The sequence below is a fragment of the Chrysemys picta genome, chromosome 5 (assembly GCF_011386835.1).
Source record: "Chrysemys picta bellii isolate R12L10 chromosome 5, ASM1138683v2, whole genome shotgun sequence".
Classification (NCBI taxonomy): domain Eukaryota; kingdom Metazoa; phylum Chordata; order Testudines; family Emydidae; genus Chrysemys; species Chrysemys picta.
The window spans coordinates 40,576,778-40,602,122 of NC_088795.1; the positions used below are offsets into that span (position 1 = coordinate 40,576,778).

General features: G+C 40.2%; 1 protein-coding gene across 2 annotated transcripts in view; it reads left to right on the forward strand.

The window, feature by feature from the left end:
• The window catches only part of USP53 (ubiquitin specific peptidase 53), a 56,870-nt gene that overhangs the window by 16,736 nt on the left and 14,789 nt on the right, over positions 1 to 25,345 (forward strand). The window contains exons 4-15 of one of the 2 annotated variants that reach the window (XM_065596292.1): positions 501 to 635; positions 3,235 to 3,317; positions 4,257 to 4,370; positions 4,455 to 4,537; positions 10,411 to 10,516; positions 11,369 to 11,515; positions 12,997 to 13,146; positions 13,695 to 13,860; positions 15,205 to 15,354; positions 16,641 to 16,787; positions 17,109 to 17,835; positions 22,701 to 22,777. In XM_065596292.1, the coding sequence (XP_065452364.1) occupies positions 4,311 to 4,370; positions 4,455 to 4,537; positions 10,411 to 10,516; positions 11,369 to 11,515; positions 12,997 to 13,146; positions 13,695 to 13,860; positions 15,205 to 15,354; positions 16,641 to 16,787; positions 17,109 to 17,835; positions 22,701 to 22,777 (1,813 nt within the window). In that variant the 5' untranslated portion in view covers positions 501 to 635; positions 3,235 to 3,317; positions 4,257 to 4,310. The remainder of the gene's footprint in view (positions 1 to 500; positions 636 to 3,234; positions 3,318 to 4,256; positions 4,371 to 4,454; positions 4,538 to 10,410; positions 10,517 to 11,368; positions 11,516 to 12,996; positions 13,147 to 13,694; positions 13,861 to 15,204; positions 15,355 to 16,640; positions 16,788 to 17,108; positions 17,836 to 22,700; positions 22,778 to 25,345) is intronic. The other variant, XM_065596291.1, reaches the window with a different exon arrangement.

The following is a 25,345-nucleotide window of genomic DNA, read 5'->3' on the forward strand; positions in this document are numbered from 1 at the left end:
GCTAAACTGATAGATTATGCATGGCTTGGTAACTATTTTAGTGACCAAGATATAAAGTAAACTTACAAATTTTGGACTATGTAAAAGCAGTGAATAAGTATTAATCACAGTTCTGTACATTTTCATGATTTTAATAGGCCAAGCATAAAATCTGCTTGCCTGATCTATATTGATATGGCTCAGCTCAGTCAGAGTAAACTGTATAATAGATCACGTCTTAGCAAAAACACAGAAATGGGATTGATTTGGAGGGAAACGATCTATCAATTTCAAAATGTACAATTACCCCATTGTATGTTTTTATATCCATTTAATATTGGATAGGTAAAAATAGCTAATGGGATTTTTTTACTTGCCCCAGGTAAATAAACAGAATTTTGTATTAAATGCAGTATTAAATTTCCTTTCAGCAGTAACATCTATTTATGAATTGTTGACCTGTTCTGATACGATATATGAAAAAAGTCAGTGAAGTTATCAATCATTTCACTTACTTCTAGACAATATTTGCACAGTTTCAACACAGTCGAGAAAAGGCACTCCCATCAGATAATATGAGGCATGCCTTGGCTGAAAGCTTTAAAGATGAACATCGTTTTCAGCTTGGCTTAATGGATGATGCAGCAGAATGCTTTGTGAGTATTTACAGTGGTGTTAATTTGTTTCTTGTTAAGAGTTTTTCTTGTTTTGGTACGTTGCCAAATTGGCTCTTTGTATTAAACTCTGGCAGAATGGTGAAATAGGTCCTGAAGGATTTACTGTGCAAGGGCCTTAATAAACAAACACAACACAGTGTTTGATTCTTTTTTTTTTTTACCAAGAGGATGATATGCTTTCACCAGTGATTTTTCTCCGCTCCAGTTGAAAGTACCATCTTATACAAAAATTTCCAAAGTAAGCTGCTCAATATAGAGAGAGCATTGAACCCAGTCAGCAGTTCTGAAACTTGAACTGTGCTCTTCAGATTACCCAACTGAGTTGCAATTTTAATGTAATGAAATAAAGTATCCTCTTCAATGAGATGTGCACAGTGAAAGAAACTAACATTTTCATTAGATTTAATAAATGTGATGTAGCCATTTCTGTTTGTATTTCATGTACTAAAACATAGTTCACACATCTAAGAAATATTTCACTGGCCATGTAAACTACTCAGTTGCCTGGTGTTTAGCTCATTTAATATGTGAGGGTTGTCCACAAAAGATAATTACTTCAAATATTACATAACATGAAATGGTGCCTGCTGATGGATTTGAAGTATGATCGCATGAGGGGAGGGTTAGCTCAGTGGTTTGAGAATTGGCCTGCTAAACCCAGGGTTGTGAATTCAATCCTTGAGGGGGCCATTTAGGGATCTGGGGCAAAATAATCTGTGAGGGATGGTCCTTGGTCCTGCTAATGAAGGCAGGGGCCTTGATGACCTTTCGGGGTCCCTTCCAGTTCTATGAGAGAGGTATATCTCCATATAATTAAGACAATATATATCTGTCTTAAGATTTGCCTACATGAGCATTTATCTGAAATCCTCCTATTGTTTGTTTAGCACCAGAGAGGTACTAGAACCAATGGTGGGGATGCTAATATAGACAGAGATAGACTTTTTTACCATGGTGTCATCTAAAGCTTCTCATTTCATTGGTGGGAGATCCCTGAAAAATTTTAATGTAGAGATAGTCTTCAGTTTTCATACAGATCCTGTCATCCCTGATGGGGCACGCTATTGTACCAACAGCTTCAAATAGTTTCTAATGGCTTGTGACTCAGTGAATGACTGACTTGTATCTTCATTGTATTTCAACTCATGTTTTCCCCACACAAATTTGGGAATGGCTGACACTCTCTCCTTTTTGTTTTTTGTAAATTGATCTAGATTGTAAGCTCCTTAGTGAAAATGAATCACCTTGTGTCCATGTAGCACTACATGACTGTTAAGTAAACATTCTATCTGTCCCAATATGGTTAATATTTTCAGAGCAGCTTTATAATAAATTACTGATTACTTCATTTGAGTTATTACTACTCTCCTTCATATTTCATAATGAAATTGATGATACAAGACATTTTGAAACATGAGCCAAGTTCTTTACTGGTGTAAATTGGCACATCTCCATTGAATTCTGAGGATTTGGCCCTGTTTCTCATACTCTGAAAAGCAATGAAAAAGATTGCTTAGAAAAGCTTTCTTGTATGTAATGCGCTGATTTGATACCTGATTGCATGGAAGTGATCTAGTAACTAATTACAGTAATTGGTTGCTGAGATGCTATTGGTATCGAGCTTAATAGTATTTCATTTTTATTCATGTGATTAATTTTCTGCAAGGAGCACTCCATCTGCAACAGGGCCACTGTTCCTCTTGGTTCTAGCTTGATTAGCTCCACCCCCTAGCTGTTAGACAACTTGTGCCTACTTAACAGTGACCCTTCTTGCTGCAGTTTGTGGTGTATCCTCAGTTTCTAGTTACTTTGCAGCTGATTAGTGAGCTCCTTACTGGAAGAGAGCATCACTATGAAGCAACAACACTTTTCAGTATTTGTTACCTGCTGTGTGGGACCTTCACCCTGCCATGAGAAGCCAGGGAAACCCCAAGAAACATAACCCTGTTCCCCCGAATGCATGGCCTCGTCCAACATGGGAGGTGCTAGGACTGAGGCAAAGACCTGGAGAAGTATGTAGTGGGGTCAGAGTAGCCTCACATCATATTTTTCCCCTCTTTACTCTGTTTACAGGATGGAGGGGAAAGCTCTGTATTTTCCTCTTTGAAGTGTCTGCATCACAGGGTATCATTTAAGTAGATGAGACCCTAAACCTCCCTCCTCTTCCCCCTCACCCCCCCCCCCATCCTCCAAGTACTGTGAGGAGTGGTCATTATGCTGAAGGAAGGGCTATCAAGGGGCTTTGTACTGGGTCTGCCTGCCAGGTATTCCCATCTTTACTCAGATGGAAGGCAGTTCATTCAAGGATTCTGAGACAGTGGATGGAAGACGGTGAATGTTTTCTTGAAGAGAAGTCCTTTCCCTGATCCAAGAGCAAAGAAAGGGGTTGATGTTGAAGATCTGGAAACTCTGTGGAAGAGTTGAAAGTCTAGTGCTCTGGCTTCCTCCTTGCTCAAAGTAATATTGCTGGCAGAAGAACTCTGGTTCTGAACATAGAAAAGTGCTGTGTGTCACCTTCAGTTCTGGCAGGCCAGTTCTCAGTATGAAGAAATCTGCTTCTTTCTCCTTCCCTCACCAGGATCTTGATGGTCCCTGTGGACTTCCCAAGAGATCCTGTTATAAGTTTCTCTTCCAAAGATCAAAAGGCTCCCAGAAACAAAAGTAAGCCAGTAGACTGTGCCAAGCTAGATGATGATAGTGTTAAATCTCCCCTTTCCTATTTTGGGTGGCAGGCGTGGATTCTTCCAGCAGCACCGGTACACATCCAAAAGACAATGGTTTAAACACAGACTCACCAAACTAGTGAACTACACTAGTGGGGGGGTTGCTTTCATTTCCCTGGAGTCAACTGGAGATTCTTGGGATAGAGAAGACAAAGGCAGTTGGCCCAAAGAATTATAAAGAGGATGGTGATCAGTTGTTCTCCATGTCCACTGAAGGTAGGACAAGAAGTCATGGGCTTAATCTGCAGCAAGGGAGATTTAGATTAGCTATTAGGTTAAAAACAAGTTGGACAAACACCAGTCAAGATGGTCTAGGTTTACTTGGTCCTTGTCACAGCTGACTTGATTTCTCAAGGTCCCTTCCAGCCCTACGTTTCTATGATTGTGGGATACTTTTGGGACCCAAGTCCAGAGGGCTTCGTCTACATTGCAGAGCAATAGAGCTTGGATTCTGGCTTGACTCTGGCTGAGACCCACCACCCGTGCAGGGCCCTAGGACTCTTGACCTGAATCGGAGCAATTTGTGTATAGATGGAATGGAGGTTTGGACTCGAGTCTGAGTCCGGGCTTATATTGCAGTGTAGGTATACCCTTAAGGTACTACTTGCAGAAAGAACTTTGGTCCCAGCCTATAAAGGAGCCTGCATGTCTGGAAGGCCACTCAGGTAACACTCACTCTATTTTGCAGTTCTGTTTTCTTAATGCTAGAAACTTTGACTGGGTATAGGCTGTCATGAACCAGGATAGTGATCAATGCAAATTGCCTGCCAACAGTTAGGAGGTAAATTTGCTGGAGCTAACAGGATCAGTGGCCAGAATAACACATTACTGGTAATATTCAAAATCCATCTATTTACAATGTCATCGTTTCCTTTAGGAAAATATACTTGAGAGAATTCATTTCCACATTGTGCCAAGCTGTGAAACAGACATGTGCACTTCTAAATCCTGCATCACTCATCAGAAGTTTGCTATGACACTATATGAACAGGTAAGATCTTTGTGTTACAACTTTATCTGTTTTATTTCCAAAATTATGAATTTGTGAAAATGAAAACATCTTGTTTACTTGCAGTGTGTATGCCGTAGTTGTGGGGCGTCATCAGATCCCTTGCCTTTTACAGAATTTGTGCGCTACATTTCTACAACAGCCCTGTGGTAAGTTCCTTTTCTCCTCATTTCCCCTGTTCACCTCCTCCCTCCCCCAAAAATGCAAAATCCCATGCATATTATTCCTATAAATGTTCATATTTTGTACATTTTTTTTCTTTGCTGAAATTAACATATGATAAATGGTCCAAAAAATAAAATTTAGATAGTAAAGAAGAGGGTGGAGAGGACTTGATTGAGGTATTCATAATCAAAGGTATGGTACAAAACTAGCCTTTCCTTTTGTTTAACCTGTCACTGAACAAGGAAGTGCTCTAAATTGACTGCTCTTTAATTTGACATAATAAAAAAATACTTCATAGATTCTAGGACTGGAAGGGACCTCGAGAGGTCATTGAGTCCAGTCCCCTGCCCTCATGGCAGGACCAAATACTGTCTAGACCATCCCTGATAGACCTTTCTCTAACCTACTCTTAAATATCTCCAGAGATGGAGATTCCACAACCTCCCTAGGCAATTTATTCCAGTGTTTAACCACCCTGACAGTTAGGAACTTTTTCCTAGTGTCCAACCTAAACCTCCCTTGCTGCAGTTTAAGCCCATTGCTTCTTGTTCTATCCTTAGAGGCTAAGGTGAACAAGTTTTCTCCCTCCTCCTTATAACACCCTTTTAGATACGAAAACTGCTATCATGTCTCCTCTGTCTTCTCTTTTCCAAACTAAACAACCCAATTCTTTCAGCCTTCCTTCATAGGTCATGTTCTCTAGACCTTTAATCATTCTTGTTGCTCTTCTCTGGACCCTCTCCAATTTCTCCACATCTTTCTTGAAATGCAGTGCCCAGAACTTGGCACAATAGTCCAGTTGAGGCCTGTGACAACGTTGGGATTCACCACCGTGGCACCTCCTACTGGTCGTCTCGGAATTGGTTCGATCCAGTAGAGCGCCCCCTTCTGGTGGTGTCCCGTCTGTCGTCCCGCCTTTGGTTGGCGTATGGACCCGCGTTGCTCCCGACGCATGGTGTCCTCTTCTGAGGACAGTGTCCCTTCGTCTATTCACACCCCCTTCCGGGGGCTGGACGATCAACAGTCCTACCCCTCCAAGTCCGATCCCTACAGCCCGGGATCTGGTGTAGTTTCTGCTGGCCGCTCCCTGCGGCCTATGGCTGGGTGTACTGCCAAGGGGAACAAAGGGGGAGGGGGGGGGGGACCCAGGCCTGTCTACTACTCTGAGTCCCGGTCCAAAGGCCCTCTAGCGACAGCCTTCCTGTCCTCCTTCTCCTTCCTCCCCTGTCTGTTCCTCTGGACCACTTCCCCAACGGCCCTTCTCGCTAGGCCCTTTCTTTCAAGGCCAGCCGCCTGGCAGGCTATGGAGTAGGACCTTCTCCTGCTCTCCAAGGCTGGCCTGCACTGTGCTGTCCGTGGTGCTGGCCTCCCAGCTCTGGAGACAGACCTTCCCCCCCCCCTGAAGGCCTGGGACAGACTGACCGCTCTCTCCCTGAGCAGTCTTTTATATGACTGAGCTTGGCCCTGATTGGCTGTCCCCAATCTGGCCTCTGATGGGCTCGCAACAAGTCCTTCTTATTGGCTGCCGGGATGTGCAGGCACCCGGGCCTGCCGCAGCCCACACTCTCCAGGCATGGGGCAGCCGCCCCACCGCAAGGCCTAAGGAGCGCAGAGTAGAGCGGAAGAAAGACTTCTCGTGTCTTGCTCACAACACACCTGTTAATGCATCCCAGAATCATGTTTGCTTTTTTTTTTTTTTTTTGCAGCAGCATCACACTGACTCATATTTAGCTTGTGGTCCACTATAACTCCTAGATCCCTTTCTGCTGTACTCCTTCCTAGACACTCTCCTCCCATTCTGTATGTGAGAAACTGATTGTTCCTTCCTAAGTGGAGCACTTTGCATTTGTCTTTATTAAACTTCATCCTGTTTACCTCAGACCATTTCTCCAATTTGTCCAGATCATTTTGAATTATGACCCTATCTTCCAAAACCGTTGCAATCCTTCCCAGTTTGGTATCATCTGCAAACTTAATAAGCGTACTTTCTATGCCAATATCTAAGTTGTTGATGAAGATATTGAACAGAGCTGGTCCCAAAACAGACCCCTGCAGTGCTTATTTCACATGTGTCGTTGATGACTGCAGGAGGATCAAACACCTACTGGAGTTAGCCTTCTGAGTAGGATGGAAAATTATGGTCACTAAAATAAGAGTAGTAATGCAAAAAATCCCTCTCACCTACTGCCAACTACTGTATCTTTTTTTCAAATTCCTTATTTATATTTGTATAAACACTTCTGTATATTTCTTGGAACAGCAGACCAGCTGGTCGTCTACTGGCAGTTATTTGGAGGTACCCGGGGGTAAATGGCAGGAAGGTGGCATAAGGGAAGTATGTTTCTGTAGTTGAAGAGTGAGAGGAGCAGTGACCAGACAAGGTTTTGGTCGTGATAATGGAGAGGAAATGATGGATTTTTGAGAAGTTATAGATGGGGAAAAGTAACAGGATTTAGTGGTGTGAACGAAAAGAGTGAAAAATGACAAGGTTATGAACCCAGGTGACAAGAAAGATGGTGGAATCTTAAGTGAAATTGTGATTTTTATGGTCTGCATGCCAATTCAAATGCTTGTCTTATTTTCTCTTATTAGACAAACTCTTGAATGTTCCTAAAATAGTTAAAGGTGACATGCAGAGGATTCTTAATTTTTGTTGTTGTTGTTGCTTTTTCTTGAGGTATGAAAGCTTTTTTTTATCTTTACCTTTAGAAATAGCACCAATGTCGTCATCTCTGGTCTCCTTTCGTTTTCCAGGATGTCTGTGTGTGGTTTTTTTTTTGTGAACTTTGTGCATTATCTGAAAGTGGAGCTGTTTGATTTTTAAATAGAGAGGGCCTTCTTGAGGTTTTTATAATAGAAGAAATCCCTCCACAGACACTGAAAATAAACTCTTCAGGCCTTCTTTATACACCTATACCCCGATATAACGCGGTCCTCGGGAGCCAAAAATCCCTACCGCGTTATAGGTGAAACCCCGTTATATCGGAGAAGTGGCGGCAGGGCTCCAGCAGTGATTTAAAGGGCTTGGAGCTCCCCGCAGTAGCCAGAGTCCCGGACCCTTTAAAGCGCCGCCCGAGCCCTGCTGCCGGAGTCCTGGGGTTACCGCAGTATATGCGAACCTGTGTTATATTGGATCGTGTTATATCAGGGTAGAGGTGCATATCCATAAAACAGCATAGAGAAGGGCACAAAATAATTTTTTTTAAAATGTTCTCTTGGTGTATTGGGAACTCTTGTGTGGCAGTGAGATGAAAACTGATGGCCAAACTCCCTGCCTGATGGGCATTTTCTTTCTTTCATGGTTTTTGAAGGCATCCTTCAAAAAGTGGAAGTTAAATCCTAGTGAGGAAAATAGAAAGGAGCATAAACTCTGGCAAATGAAGAGTAAAATTATAACTAGGAAGGCCAAAAAAGAATTTGAAGACAAGGTAGCCAAAGACTCCAGGTAATAGCAAAATAAATGTTTAAGTACATCAGAAGCAGGAAGCCTGCTAAACAACCAGTGGGGTCACTGAACGATCAAGATGCTAAAAGAGCACTTAAGGACGATAAGGGCATTACGGAGAAACTAAATGAATTCTTTGCATTGGTCTTCACGGTTGAGGCTGTGAGGGAGATTCCCAAACCTGAGCCATTCTTTTTAGGTGACACATCTGAGGACCTGTCTCAGATTGAGGTGTCATTAGATGAGGTTTTGGAACAAATAGATAAAATAAACAGTAATAAGTCACAAGGACCAGATGGTATTCACTCAAGAGATTTGAAGGAACTCAAATGTGAAATTGTAGGATTGTTAACTGTGGTTTGTAACCTATCATTTAAATCAGCTTCTGTACCAAATGACAGGAGGAGAGCTAATGTGACACCAATTTTTATAAAGGGCTCCAGAGGTGACCCTGGCAATTACAGGCCGGTAAGCCTGACTTCAGTACCAGGCAAACTGGTTGAAACTATAGTAAAGAACAAAATTGTCAGACACATAGATTAACATAATTTGTTGGGGAAGAGTCAACATGTTTTTTGTAAAGGGAAATCGTGCCTCACCAATCTACTAGAATTCTTTGAGGGGGGTCAACAAGCATGTGGACAAGGGGGATCCAGTGGATATAGTGTATTTAGATTTTCAGAAAGCCTTTGACAAGGTCCATCACCGAAGACTCTTAAACAAAGTAAGCAGTCATGGGATAAGAGGGAAGGTCCTCTCATGGATTGGTAACCGGTTAAAAGATAGGAAACAAAGGGGTAGGAATAAATGGTCAGTTTTCAGAATGGAGAGAGGTAAATAGTGGTGTCCCCCAGGGGTCTGTATTGGGCCCAGTCCTATTCAACATATTCATAAATCCTTTGGAAAAAGGGGTAAACAGTGAGGTGACAAAATATGCAGATGATACAAAATTATTCAAGATAGTGACGTCCCAGGCAGACTCTGAAGAGCTACAAAAGGATCTCTCAAAACTGGGTGACTGGGCAACAAAATAGAAGATGAAATTCAATGTTGATCAATGCACATTGAAAAACATAATTCCAACTACATGTATAAAATTATGGGGTTTAAATTAGCTGTTACCACTCAAGAAAGATATTGGAGTCATTGTGGATAGTTCTCTGAAAACATCCACTCAAAGTGCAGCGGCAGTCAAAAAAGCTAACACAGAACGTTGGGAGTCATTAAGAAAGGGATAGAAAATATCATATTGCCTCTTTATAAATTCATGGTATGCCTACATCTTGAATATTGCATGCAGATGTGGTCGCCCCATCTCAAAAAAGATATATTGGAATTGGAAAAGGTTCAGAAAAGGGCAACAAAAATGATTAGGGATATGGAACGGCTGCCATATGAGGCGAGATTAATAAGTCTGGGACTTTTCAGCTTGGAAAACAGACGACTAAGGGGGGGATATGATAGAGGTCCATAAAATCATGACTGGTGTGAAGAAAGTAAATAAGGAAGTGTTATTTACTCCTTCTCCTAACACAAGAACTAGGGGTCACGAAATGAAATTAATAAGCGTCAGGTTTAAAACAAACACAAGGAAGTATTTTTTCACACAACACAGGCAACCTGTGGAACTCCTTACCAGAGGCTGTTGTGAAGGCCAAGACTATAACAGGGTTTAAAAAAGAACTAGATAAATTTATGGAGGATAGGTCCACCAATGGCTTATTAGCCAGGATGGGCAGAGATAGTGTCCCTAGCCTCTGTTTGCCAGAAGCTGGGAATGGGCGATAGGGGATGGATCGCTTGATGATTACCTGTTCTGTTCATTCTCTGAAGCACCTGGCATTGGTCACTGTCGGAAGACAGGATACTGGGCTAGATGGACATTTGGTCTGACCCAGTAGGGCCGTTCTTATGGTTGAAAACAATTACTATACATTAGAATTAAGCTCTAATGAGTCATCTTTTGCTTCCATCAATTGTAAACTTTTTCAGGCTGATAATTTCAGTAAGAGGTTAAAATTAACTTATTCCATACAAAAATTCTGCTGTTCAGCAGACTTTGCCATAAAATTAGTTGATCTTAGTATAGTTCCTAGTGGACTACCCTCTCACTTGAAACATAATCAGGTCAGGTTTGAGACACATTGCAGTACAATTGCAGGGAAACTTGCTTGTCTGCAGTCCACATTATAATCCTCCTGATCTGGATAGAGGGCTTCAAGGCTGATGATCTACAATTTCAGGAGAACTAAATTCACTAAAGAAAAAATATTGGCAAATATCATTAAGAAAGGAGGGCAATCTTGTATTAATTCTTAAGTATACATTGCCACACTAAATTTTTGAGGCATTACTGAGGTAGCTTAAAGTGGAAGATTTCTAGTGAAATGTGTTTCTATTTCATGTTTACAGCAATGAAGTTGACAGAATGATGGAAAGGCATGAGCGTCTCAAGCCAGAAATGTTTGCAGAATTGCTACAGGCAGCAAATACTACTGATGACTTCAGGAAGTGCCCTGTAAGTAGACAGAATAAACAATTCTTACATTTCTGTGGTTTAGACATAGGAAATAATTTCCTAGGATTCAGATTCAGTAATATTTTTGAGTGCAGCTCAACTTCGAACATGCAAACACTTGCATCTACTCCTTGAGTGACAGTTTGTCATCACTTACCTACACATGCAGCTATCATCTGTGTGTGAGGGTTTGCACATAAAGTTGTGGACACACAAATGGCCATTGTGAAAATGAGGTACTTAAGTCCATGTTTTGTTAGTTGAAACTCTTCACTTACTAACAAACCACTTACTTGGTTGGATTTGATGACCCTGAATGATAAATGCTGACTAAATGCAGTTTCCTTTAGTCTGGTTTTTGGTAGTGATATGGCTTGATAAAAGACTGTTTTCTATCTAGTTCATCTCAAGTCTCTTCTTTCTTGCTTGTGTCTGCCTTTCTCTCACTCTTGTCTCTCTCTCATAATTGTCTGGCTTTGTGTTCTAGTACTGTTTGTTTCAGGGCCACAGAGCAATATTCCCGAAAAATACTAAACAATGATCAAAGAGAAGAAAATAATAATAAAGTCCGTGTCCTCCATCTCGTAAGTTTGCCATAAGTGGCTGGGGGAATGAAGCTTGGCTGACTTTGAAGATGACATGATCAGAATATGTGTCCAGTGTTTTATAACAGTATGAGATTACATACATATCTTCATGGTTTCTACTGACAATTTAGAGGTCATAAATTTAAATTTGAGGCTAGGAAAGAAGTGTGGAACGTCTTTATTTTTACTCTGGTCATCCAATAACTTTCTCATTTTCCTAGTTGTTGGCTTGTTCAATCTTTTGCGTCTCACTTTTTTCTTCTAGAGTAACTGTGGTCAAAAAATAAAAATCCGTCGTGTTCTCATGAACTGCCCTGAGATTGTGACAATCGGTTTAGTTTGGGATTCGGAACATTCTGACCTGACCGAAGATGTCATGCGGAATCTGGCAACACAACTTCATCTTCCTGGGGTATCTGAATTAAAATTAATCTATCTTGTTTTTAAAATTTCAGTCCCAACTGCTGATGCATCATGCTCACGCCTTTTTTTTTCTTCTTAAAATAAGTTTATATATACCGTATATACTCGATCATAAGCTGGTTCATTTATAAGCCGATTTCCCCCCCCCCCCCCCCCACCCAAGATGGATAAGTAAAAATGGAAAATGGCCATCAGGATAAGCCGCTGGTGGGCAGAGATGGTTTGTTTGTTTACCTCGAGGGTCCGCAGGCACGGAGGTAAACCTAAGTAAACAAAGCGTCCTGGCGTGCCAGCTGCTTACCCTGACGGGCCGGGACAGCAACTGGTGGGGACATTTTTGTGTGTGTTGGGGGGGGGGGAGAAGCTGGGAGTCAGGGGAGTAACCCCTGTGACCACCACCCACATGACAACCCCTAGCCCGGGACCCCCACACTCTTGCCATCCCGTCCCTTCCCACCTTATCTGGGGAGGGCCAGGGGAGGATGTCTCTAACCTGGCTGGAGCTGCTCCGGCAGGCTGGGCGGCAGGGCCGCAGCCTGTTCCGGCAGGCAGGGCTGCAGCCTGCCAGCCCTGGAGCTGCAGCTGCTTCAGAGGCTGGGGGGAAAGCAGTGTGGCCAGAAGTGGAGAGACTCTCTGGCCCCGCCTCTTCCCTTCTGTCTTTGCTGGCTGTGCTGCCTCTCCTTGCTCCCTCTGTTGTGGGGAGGGGCTGTGTCCGACTTCTCCCTCTCTATACCCGTTCATAAGCCGACCCCCTTCTCCGGTGCTCCCTTTTTTACTAAAAAAATTCGGCTTATGAACGAGTGTATATGGTAACTAACTTTGGAATTACAATTAACATTTAAAAAATAGATCAGGGAGTATATTTTGTGTGAACTATTCTAATAATCTTCACGACACATCTGTGGGGTAAAGTGGTGGTAACCCCATTTTACGGTTGGGGAACTAAAGCATCGAGAGTAATGCCAAAATTGTCAAGTGTCTGCTAACTTGAGATGGCTAGGACCTGATTTTCAGACTTCATGGCATTTTATATGTTCAAGGCACTGGTCTAATTGACATTGGGTACCCAGAACATGAACACAGAGTGAATGGCCACTTGTGAAAAGCTTGGTTTAAGTGATTCCAAGGTATCAGTTCTCCAGGGTGACATTCAACTGCCTTAACCATGAGACCATCCTTTCTTTTCCTGCAGTCCTCACCTCATTCACTGTATACCTTCAAACTTCTGCAATAAATGAAGCAAAAGTCCTACAAACATAAGTGTCCCTCGTCACACAATGGATTAATTTTCTGAGCATTAGTCATCTTGTACACAGAATGAGGCAGGGATATTTTAGAAATTACATGCTCATGTAACTCCTGTTATAATGCAGATAGACACACAAGGAGACGTGCATGCAACCTTGACTTAATCTAACTTTACAACCTCGGATGTACTTTTTCTTTAATCTATCATAATCATTTTTACAGCTGTTCTATAGGGTTACAGATGAACAGGCCAAGAATAGTGAACTTTTTCTTGTGGGGATGATTTGCTACACGAGTCGACATTACTGTGCCTTTGCCTTTCATACCAAGAGTTGCAAGTGGGTGCTGTTTGATGATGCTAATGTGAAAGAGGTAGGCTCTGCATTATTGATGCTAGATTTAATGACCTTTATATTTTTTAATGGTACATTGTGCCCCAAATATAATTTTTTCTGCATTAGAACATAACTTATTCTTTGGACACCAGACTTAAAACACAATCAAATTTCCTCATTTTCATGAAGAGTAGTCTGACAAGTCAGTTTTAAGTATTAAAAAAAAAAAAAAAAAAAAAAATGAATGCACAACTTCACTGTTCTTAAATGTGCAACAATTGGATAGATGTTAGTGTGATTTTTCTTAAAAATATAGGTTTAATAAGTAATGAATATGATAAAATCTGTTGATGGCTATATTTGTAGTGTGTTGATGTTTAGTTTGCTAACGCGTATGCAAATGTTTGCTTTTCTGCTCTAACTTCCATAAATTTAAAATGAGCAGTACAGCTGCAGTTGTGCTGTGTTTTTAGGATGACATTCAATTCATGTAAAATGTCTTTTGGTTTATTAAGGTATGCTTATAATTGGGTTTAAGTACTAGTTAGTTTTATATTTGCAACAATATGAACATTTTCTTATTAGGTTGGAACAAAATGGAAAGATGTGGTCTCCAAGTGCATTCGATGTCACTTTCAGCCATTGCTGCTATTTTATGCTAACCCAGATGGTACACCTGTATCGACAGAAGATGCCCCAAAGCATATAATTCACTGGTCTCATTACAAAGCAGCTGCAGGAGATGACTTGGGTAATAAAGTTTTGACTAATGCCATTTTTTATAGAATATGACCAATATCTGTTAGCTAATAATTGATTAGCTGTCCTGATCTTAAGTGCCTTTATCAATAATTATCTAAATGTCCTGATCGCATTTGGTGTGTGTATACTTAACATTAGAACTAGCAAAATAATATTTTAACATTTGAAACAAAACGTGGATTGAGACAGTTAAAGGATTCCTAACTAGAAACATTCTTTAACTGTAAAAACACAAATGGCTAAAGCACTAAAATTACACATTGGAAGAATATGGTAAATCTTACTTCTCTAAGTTGGTACCGTCAACCTGCGGAACTCTTTGCCAGAGGATGTTGCGAAGGCCAAGACTATATTGGGGTTCAAAAAAGAACTAGATAAGCTCATGGAGGATAGGTCTATCAATGGCTATTAGCCAGGATGGGCAGGGATGTAAAACCATGCTCTGAAGTGTCCTTAGCCTCTGTTTGCCAGAAGCTGGGAAAGCGCAACAGGATAGATCACTTCTGTTCATTCCCTCTGAAGCACCTGGCATTGGCCACTGTTGGAAGACAGGATACTCGGCTAGATGGACCATTGGTCTGACCCAGTATGGCTGTTTTTATGGTCTTATGTTGACCTAAGTGATCTCATTTAGCCAAGAAAGAGAGAACTTTGATTTTTCTATTGTGTGGTGTTTTGTTTGTGACTAAATAGTATAACTAATAGGATTTAATTGTTAAATACTATTTAATATGTAGTCATGGCATGTTTTGTCTGCATGAGAGTAGATAGGTGATGGTATATATATATTTTTTTGGATACCCCCAAAATAGTATAAAACTGGAAAAAATGTTTTGAGGAAGAACTGTGAGCAAGTGATGACGGTTCAGAACCTTGAAGCTTTGAGGTTGCAGGAAACATATTATTTAGGGATTCATTATGAAAGGGCAGTGTCGTCTCGGTGTCTGGTCAGAATCTAGCCCTTTGACTCTGCAATGTTTGGCTATTGTTTTCTAGTGGTCCTATCTGTGTTATAAAATTTGAAAGTGATGATGAAAGGAAAATTGGATTTGGCCTGTTCCCATTCACTTAGTGAACTGTTGCCTGATGGTGACCATCTCAAGGAAGAAAATCAGAAGTGAATGCCCATCACCGTATTTATATTGGAAAAATGCATAATATGTAACATATTACAAAAATCTTCTTGTATGCCACAAACTATTAAGTGAACTATTAAGTAAAACTTAAAATAATCCAAAACTATACTTTCTAATTCTTGAAATTAAAAATAAATGTGACAATGTAAATGAGCAAGAATTTCATTTCTGAAGATTAATGATGTGTAATGTTATAGGATTTGAGAAGTCATCCGTTTCAAAGTCAGATCACACAAAAGAGAATGGATTTGGAGAATGTGCTAGTCAGAAGAGCATTAAAAAATTTGAGACAGACAATTCAGCCTTCAGTAGAAGCCATATTCTAGCAAGTGGTGGTAGAGTGCCAGGTAAGTACCTTCTTAAATATGTAATTTCCTAACTTTTTTTTCACAGCAGTGTTATTTTGGATACATTTTCTTTAGCTGCAAAGCTTGTTCTGAAATACTTCCATCATTGGTACTGAACTTTCAGTCCATCTACCATGAAGAATGATTGATTGACATGTGAAAAACTAATTTGAACTTAGTCACTATATGACTAAGTTCTCCACTGCCCTCAAGCCCCAATAAAAATCCACTATTGTAATATGTTGGGCTGTAGTTATTGACTGTAATTCTTTGCTTTTTAATTGATCTTTCCTTGTCCTGTGTTTGGAAAGCTTAAGTAGCAATATTCACTTCCTTTTTCTGGTGGGTTTCTATTATATTTGTTAAAACATCAGTCCATTTTAATGTGTAAATCAGATTTTTCAGGTTAAGACAAATTACAAAATTCTCATATCAGGATATCACAATTGGGTGATGCTGATGCAGGAAAGGCACAGCTTGCCCTCCCTTCCATCCCCTCCCCCTCATTGGGTTGCCAATGTGCTTTAAACCTTAGACCAGTAAGAGAGAGAATGCAGGACCTAGCCAAGAGAAACCGGTTCTGCTTAATTAAGAGATTTATTTCTCTTCTTTGTTAATTACCCCCTCCTGTCTCCCAATGTCTAGATGTTAGCTAAAATTATTTTCTTCTTACAACTTGAAGCCAGACTTGATGGCTAAAGTACTTTTTTTCTTTCACTGTAAATTTTAAAAACGTTCAACTTGCTATTAACTCACTTGGGACCGATGGTGACCCAAAAATGAACACTGCTCACTGGCTGGGAACATCAATTTAAATAAAACAGATTACAGATTCTTTACTTGAAACTCCACTATATTGTCAAAAACAAAGCCTTGCTTTTGATGAAGTAATTAGTGTTAACTCTCTGCTTTGTTTTAGTATGAGCCCTAAAGGTTAATTTTCATTCAGATCAAATAGTTTTAGATCCAGAGGGAAAAAATGTAGTATGTTCAATAGCTACAATTAAACCTTGCTTACATGAAGCACAGTCAGTGTACATATTTTGTCAAATTTATAACTTTACATTTGTAAGGATCCCTTTAAGGTAAGTATTATATATTATTGTTAATTAACCTTAATGGATTTTGCTGTGTGCAGACTGTTTGGGATTTTTAAAATTTGAGGTAGATAGAAGGTGGTGGTGGTGGTGTAGTCTTCACTAGAAAGTGAAGATATAGTAAGTGTAATTGTACATGCTTTTTGCCATGGCTATTTAGATAAGATACAATAATGAATATTTTTGCAGTTAAGTTGGGGCACAGTGATCAGAAGGACAAATTAAAGGACATCTCCAAAGAGTGCGCCCAGAAGGCAGTTGATATGAGAAACTTTTCATCCTACCTAAGAAAAGATGCAGATAGAGGATCAAGAAGAGACTCTGGGAGACAAAGAGGTACATTTAAAAATCAAACTTTAGAAACAAATGGCTAAAATATCAATTTGTCTAGATTAAAAATGTTATGTGCTAAAGTTGCTACTTTAGATAAAGAAAAAAAATCCCAAGATTAAAGTCTCCACTTTTACAGACATTTTTAAAATTTGTGCCATTTGAGTCTTTTTTTTTTTTTCCTTTAAATTGTTATGGCATAGCAGGAATAACTAGCTGTCTTACGCACAACAATGTCAGACAGGGAAGATTTTTATTAAAAGAATGTACTTGAAGGAGAACTTCAATAGAGCTTCCTTTTTGTTTTCTTTTCTTTCATTTTACAAGATCTAATAGGAGAAGACCGCTCTCATTTTAAGTCAGGATCACCTCCTGCTGGAAATGGATTTAGACACTACACTGATCAGCGCCTATATGGTAGCCAGGGAAAAGGACCTTACAAACATGAAAGAGTACCAAACCAAACCAGGCCTGCTGCACAGGTCTTAGGGTCAAATAAAAGAGAAGTTTTTCCTGCTGGGGAGAAAATGATGAGCAGGGTTAGGGCTGACAGTGCCACTGGCTATGATACAGACAGCAGCCAAGACTCTAGGGACAAAGGAAGTATCAGCAGAAGCAGAAACAGAGGTTGGAAACCTATGCGAGAGACACTAAATGTGGACAGCATTTTCAGTGAGACTGAGAAGAAGCAGCATAGCCCACAACATAAGGCAAATCCAAGCAGTAAACCTAAACATGAAAAGGAGCAGAGCTTTAACAATTGGCCAAAAGAGAACCAAACCCAGAAAGGGTTAATGACTATTTATGAAGATGAAACAAAACAGGAGACAGGAAGTAGGAGTTCCTTGGATTCAGAAGGAAAAGGAAATACTGAGAAAATTAAAGGATTTACAGAGAGAAAAGTCCATGCTGACAGTTGGCAAATGCAAAGGACTGAGTCTGGGTACGAAAGTAGTGATCATATCAGCAATGAATCTGCCAATCTGGATTCACCTATTGTTGAAGGAACTAGCCCACTGGACATCAAGGGTATTAAAGAAACTGTTTCCTGCAGGTAATGCTAACAAATACTCTAAATAAGAGTCTTAATGAAGTGCGAATTGTTTTAGTGCCATGTGTTGTTTTCTGGATTGTGGATAAAGTTAATTGTCTGAAACATTCCATCTTTTATTGTAGGCAACAGTTGTAGAAAACTAGGAAAGGTTGAAATTTGGGTCCTAGAGAGTGGGAGGGGTTGTGTAGGAAACACATGCAAAGTCAAATAAACTATTAGACTGACTATACAGAATTCATAATCACCGTGGCCCAACACTTTCACCATTCAAAACTTTCATTAACGCTTATGAGACTTGTACATGTAAGGGCTGCAGAATTGGCTGCTACAGCAGTGCCCTTGTAAGATACACTGTATAGCCACTCTTCGTTGGCAGGAGAGAGCTCTCCTGCTGACAAAATAAACCACCCCCAACGAGGGGCGGTAGCTTTGTCAGTGAGAAAGTGTCTCCCGCTGACAAAGCACTGCCCCCAATGGCGCTTTTTATTGGTAAAACTTTTGTCAGATGTTTTTTCACACTCCTGACTGACACAACTTTTACTGATGGAAATGCAGTGAAGATGGAGCCTAAATCATTAAACTGCTTTTCGCTAGTCCATTATCAGTGATTTCTTGTTTAACACAACTCCTTCTGAGGTGTATTGTACGTCTGTAAGCTTGTGTTCGTTCATCCCATTTTGCCACTCCCAGTGATGCAGACTTTCCAGACCCGTCATTTTAACAAGCTATCAAAGGGAATTTCTTGAGACTGCTTTCAGGATGTAGGGGGAGAAAAAACTTGAAAGATACATAATGTATGTGTATTCCAGTAGGCTCTTAGGGTACATCTACACAGCAGTTAAACAGCTGCAGTTGGTCCCCAGGTCAACTGACTCTGGCTTGCGAGGCTCAGTCTGTGGGGCTGTAAAATTCCTGTGTAGACGTTCAGGCCTGATCTCTGGCACCCTCCTCCCTCACGGGGTCCCAGAGACCAAGCTCCAGCTGACCCCAATACCTATACAGCAATTTTTACCCCCACAGCCCAAGCCCTGCAAGCCAGAGTCAGCTGACTGAGGCCAGACACAGCTGTGCCATGGGTCTTTTATTTCAGGGTTAGATGTACCCTTCATTTTTTTTCTCACTTCCCTCAAATACTATTCCTTGTTTTCTTCTCCTGCCAAGTTATCTTTCCTATACTTTTAGTGATGGTGTACCTCTTTTTCCCTGCCTTCTCAAGACAAGAAAGGTAGAGAGTAGTCATGGTTCCTACCAAAGGTATTAGGAAGAGAGCTTAGGGACTCAATCCCCTTGCCATACCAAATCTGTTGACTTTTCCTTTCAAGCCTGCTGTTATAACTTCCTAGCTGGATTTTGTGATAGACTTATTTTAAAAGTTTCACAACTAGGTACAAATGAATGGGTCTATGTGACCATCACAACTCATTGAGGGAAGATCTCAGTTTTAATATTGATACAAACAAGATGTTAATGAATAAATGCATGTCTAGACTAGGAAAATAGGTTGTGTTAAAATGTGTTTATGCCTAGTGTAAACAGGTCTTATGCTTTTAAAAAATATTTTAGCTGGTCGTGGTCAGCACAAGGCTCTGCCGTGTTTTAACCACCAAACATTTTAAGGTTTAAACTTGTAACACTTTGATGTATTTTCAGTTGTTTGCATCTAGTTGGATGTGATGGTAAATATCTGTCAAAATATAACTGTTTTGAATGAAAAATCCTAAAATCCATTTCTCCTGGGTTAAGAGTGACAAAAATTAAGCCATAATTATTTTAATGGTTTTTCTGGAATAGTTTTATATAAAAGTGACATGGAACATTCACTTGGGGCCCATGTTTCATTCAAGGAAAATGATGTGCAATATTTTCCCAGATTATGGTCCCATTTCTCAAACAGGGGTCACCGCTTGTATTGGGAAAGCCCCTGGCGGGCCAGGCCAGTTTGTTTATCTGCCCCGTCCACAGGTCCAGCCGCTCGCGGCTCCCACTGGCCGCGGATCACTGCTCCGGATCAATGGGAGCTGCTGGAAGCGACGCAGGCCGAGGGACTTACTGGCCGCTGCTTTCCCTACACAAGCGGCGACCCCTGTTTGAGAAACCCTGAATTAATTGTTCACTCCACACAATCAACCCCCACCTTCCCCAAAAGATACAGATGGGTCTTATAGCATGACCTGAAAATTTCCATATTCTGAAATAAGGAATGAAGCAAATTCCAAAGCCAAATACCCTGGTTGAAAATCTCTGCCAGAAGTAGTAGTTTGAGGATGAGTTTAACCAAAGTTTTTGTGTGACAACTGTCATGGTAAATCTATCCATTGTTTACCACTGCATAAGCACAGATCTAATAATGTAAATCTGAAAAGTGCATAATAAAACAGCCCATTGCCCAACCTTCTTCTCTTCACTGAGATCTCTCTTCAAAACAGACTTTTTCTTTAAAGATTTCCAAAGAAGAACATTACAATAGGGTTGGATCACAGAAACCCCCTTGGGAGCTGCCACCCGATGTGCAAAGACTACCCATGCTTCTGTTTTCCCTGCCAGCTCAGGACTCCAGCACCCTGTCTTGCTGAGCCAGACACTCCCGTCTGGCTCCAGACACAGATCCAGGGTCTGAATCTCCTGTCCCAAAGCTGCAAGTTACCTGAAAACAGCTCACAGAAGTGCGCTTGTCTTTAGCACTCAGATGCTCAACTCCCAATGAGGTCTAAACCCAAATAAATCCGTTTTACCCTGCATAAAGCTTATGCAGGGCAAACTCATAAATTGTTCGCCCTCTATAACACTGACAGAGAGATATGCACAGTTGTTTGCTCCCCCAGGTATTAATACATACTCTGAGTGAATTACTAAATAGAAAGTGATTTTATTAAATACAGACAGTAGGATTTAAGTGGTTCAAAGTAGTAACAGACAGAACAAAGTAAGTCACCAAGCAAAATAAAATAAAATGCGCAAATCTATGCCTAATCAAACTGAATACAGATAATCTCACCCTCAGAGATGCTTCAGTAAGTTTTTTCTCAGATTGGACACCTTCCAGGTCTGGGCACAATTCTTTCCCCTGGTACAGCTCTTGTTGCAGCTCAGGTGGTAGCTAGGGGATTCTTCATGATGGCTCCTCTCCCTCTCTGTTCTCTTCCACCCCTTTATATATTTTTTGCATAAGGCGGGAACCCTTTGTCCCTCTGAGTTTCCACCCCCCCCTCACTGGAAAAGCACCAGGTTAAAGATGGATTCCAGTTCAGGTGACATGATCACATGTCACTGCAAGACTTCATTACTCACTTGCCAGCACACACATATACAGGAAGACTCACAGGTAAATACAGCCATCTGCAGACAATGGGAGTCATCAAGATTCCAAACCATCATTAATGGTCCACACTTTACACAATTACAATAGGCCCTCAGAGTTACATTTTATATTTCTAGTTTTAGATACAAGAGTGGTACATTTATACAAATCAGATGATCATACTCAGTAGATTATAAGCTTTGTAATGATACCTTACAAGAGACCTTTTGCATGAAGCATATCCCAGTTACGTTACATTCACTTATTACCGTATTTTCTCTAAAACTATCTCAGTTACATTATATTGAATTATCAAGGTTTTTATAAAACCATATAGACTGCACAACGTCACAAGGTGCTAATATGTAAACAAAAATTAAGCCAACTTTCAGTTTAATTGCTTTGAGGTTTGATGTTATCTGGTCCACAGATTCTGTCTGATCCATTATTTTCCCTTATATTGGTTAAAAGTCCTTTGGGGCAGAGCTGTTTTTTCCTTCTATAGGTGGTACAGCGCTGAAAAGAGTTTTAGATTATCAGTCTGAGCAATTGACAATGGTGGGGGAGAGGGATGAAGAGTAACTCTTCTACTCTTTGTAGCTGGATGTTCACGTACTTCTACAAGATACATCTTTGAAGCTGAATCAGTAGTATGTATTATTATTGAATCTTTCAGGATGCACAAATCAAAATGAAGTGCTATTTTTCCATTAAGGCTTATACAGGGGCAGGGGATGGGAATGTAATTCTGGCTCTGTAACACCACATTTGATTGTATTTGACCAATTTGCCTGTTTCAGACAATCTAACTTTGACTTGGTAATGTTTTTCTGCCTTGAAGCTATTAAACTTAAGTTTTTAGTGCATAAGGAAGGTTCTAACTGCATGGTAAAATTAAACTTTGAAGAAAATGGCAACATAAAATTTTGTGTCTCTGGGTGCTTGTCTATGTATGTTTGTGTATAATATTTAAAAAATTCTGGAGAGAAGGAATTGAAAAGTTAAATATTTAAGAGCACTTTTTTTGCATGTGCCCATTTGGAAATATTTGGAGCTGAGAGCTTATCCTTTCTTTAAAAAGTGTGCTTTTTCTCACTCTGGTAACCTGAGAGGAAGATTTTTTTTAAAGGCAAAATGGGAGTTGGGCACTTAATTCCCATTTATGCTTTAGAATATTTATCATTTCAGGGGAAACTTTCAAAACTATATCCTGCCTTCTCCCTGGCCTTGATTAAGGACAAATTTTAAGCAATTTTCCCCCCCAAATAATGTAAGTTGTTGATGTCAATCACCTTTCACATCTAGCACATCATTTTTCAACCACTGATAACTTTGAGAACTAACTAATATATATTCTGTTCACCTGTAGAGTATACGGCTTAAACAGAAAGACTTGTAAATTTTGTAAGGAGAGGGGGGATTAGGACCTAAATTAGTGTTTGTAAAGCCAAATGAATGTTATACTATAAAACATTTAATTCTTTGTGTGTACACTTACATATACGGGCAACTGTAATCGTGCACTAATATTTAAATTTTAAACTACAAGGTCTGTTTTATTTTTCAGTGACCAGAATCTGTCGATCAAATATGCTGAAAGTGTGTTGCAGTCTACCTCCCAGCAGACCAGAAACTATTTTGATGGTGAGAATTTTAACTTGCATATCTACTATAAAGTTTTCTAAAGAATCTCTAGATGTGCTGTTGTCCAAAATTGCCATTTTAATACTGTGTAAAAAGTTGAAAGGTTCCAGATAGACTTTGCATAGTTACTGGTAGCTCAAATTTTGCAGAGTTGACAACCCAATAAAAGTGAACTTCTCCTTCTCTTACTATGCCAATCGTTGCTGCTTAGTACTAGATTACCAAGTGTTAGATTTGCATTGGCAAAATGGGCAAGTGCACATGTGAAGTTAATTTGTATTTGGGTGAATCTGAACAGAATCTATATAGTACTGGGAATATGTCCCACTGGACCACCATTTTCCCATGGAGAGATGCCTTGCTTCCATTCTGTACATATCCTATGTGTTTATAGCCTTCCCCTGTCTTCCTGGTGGCAAGCTAACTCTTTTCTCCACAATGAATACCAATATTTTGATTCATTCTTCAAATACTGTTCACCATTATTCAGTGTTCTGACTAATCTTAATAATTTGAGTTCTTCACATCACAGCTTGGTAACCCTGGCTAAACTGATGCTGTTTGGTATTTCGGTAACCATGTTACATGTTCTAGGAACACGTATAATTTTTAATAAATTTGTATGAGAGAGCCCCTTTATTAGGCAGCCTCATTTGTTAAGAAACCGCACCAAGTGATTTTAAAAACAACCAACCAACCGCTCAAGTATGTTGGAACAGTAGTTCTTGCTGCAACAGAGAAAAGCTTGGGAGACCCTATCATCCCAGTCTGGTCATGAGGCTCATCACGTACCCATGTGTTAGAAGATCATCTCTGTTAATTAACTGGTGGTATTTGTTGAACCCTTGAATTCACTTAAATCATGTTTCATTGTAAAGCTGAGTTGACTGTTACATAATTCAGATTGCAGTGCACTAGTGCAATTTTTTGGTTCAGCATGCTGGATTAGACTGCATTTGTTTCTACAGTTTACTTAGCTCTCATACAGTGCTTTCCATTGGTAGATCTCCAAGCACTTTATGGATGGGGAACTGAGGTACAGAGAGTGGAAGTGATTTGCGGAAGTCACCCTGCAAACCAGTGGCAGAGCTGGAAATAGATCCCAGGTCTCCTGAGTCTCAGTCCAGTGCTCTAGTCACTAGGTCACACAAACAACTTATCCTTCCTTGTTTATGCTATACATAGGCATGACAGAATTCAAATTTTTTAAATTTTGAGCTTTTCACTTTTTATAGATATAAATATTCATAGTTGTGGGAAATCATGTGGTGGGAGGGAGGGGAGACAATGTGGAGGTTGAACAGTAATTATTCAATGAGATAAAGCTTCATAGCTGTTAAAACAAATTGTCAACATCACGTGTCAAAATATTCAAACGAAATATCCTTAATTCAAACTTTAAGTTCTCAAGCAATGTCTTTCTCTATCTGTAAATTTCAGTTATTATTGATGGAAATGTTTTTTGGGGGGAGAGGGAGGTAGTATGCTTCCTGGGGTTACCCAGGGTTGTGAGGAACCTTGCTACTGCCCGCCCTTAGCAAGAAGATGCCTTGTCTGTGCCTGCTGTGGATCAGTTTCCCAGCGCTGCCATCCTCTGGCAATACAAGAACTGCCTTCCAGGCCTTGCTCTTTCTTTGCAGGTTAATGATAGGCACAGTCCAACCCCCAAGTCCTCCAGGTGTCTGCCTGGATTGCCCAGCCCCGATCCACTGGACACTCGCAGAATTCCCAGATCGAAAGGAACAGTACATCACAGCTTACCAGTTATACCATAGAAGACAGCTCCACTTAACACACCGCACTTAGGTTTGTTTGTAGAGAAAGCAAGAGCAGAGTCAAATGATAGCATGCAGAAATATTGAAAGCCAAGGGTTAGATATAAAATAAAATCATAACATGCATAATAGAGGCTAAACTTAACTAAAAAGATATCATTAGACAGAGCAAAAGCTCACCTAAAATCTTTCCACGGTATTACAGCCATTGTCATGCTTTCTCAGTGGAAAGATGCAGAAGCTTTTTTTTTTTTTCCTGTCCCTAAAGTTAGTTCATTGTCTGCACTTGCAGACAGAATAACCTTCATTGCATGTACTTTTTTCTCCTCGGGAAACTTTGCAATCACTTGATTAGCATTCTGCTTGGACTGTAAATGGGTTGTCCATTGTGAACCTTACATTACTCAATTTATGTGTAGACAGATGGATAAACGTAAACCCGTCTCTCACCTTTACTGGTGACCAGCCCCAAATCAGAGAACCTAAGAACATAATTTTGAGTATAATATATGCATAACTCCTTACATACTATCCATGTATGCATTTTATAATCATTGAGGACTCTTATGACACTAGCTTTCATTAGAAACTTTACATGATATACTTTGGTGAACTAGTAAAGTAAATACCAGAATGTCGCCCTTAGAACCGTGCTTCGTTTGCTGGTGCCTAGAGCTAGCCCTGGCTGGTTATAAACTCAGTACTAAGTCGGATCTTAAATAGCTGTACACGTCACTCAGAAGCTTTTCGTTTTCATCAGATACATAGCAATATTAGGAGGAAATACTTACAA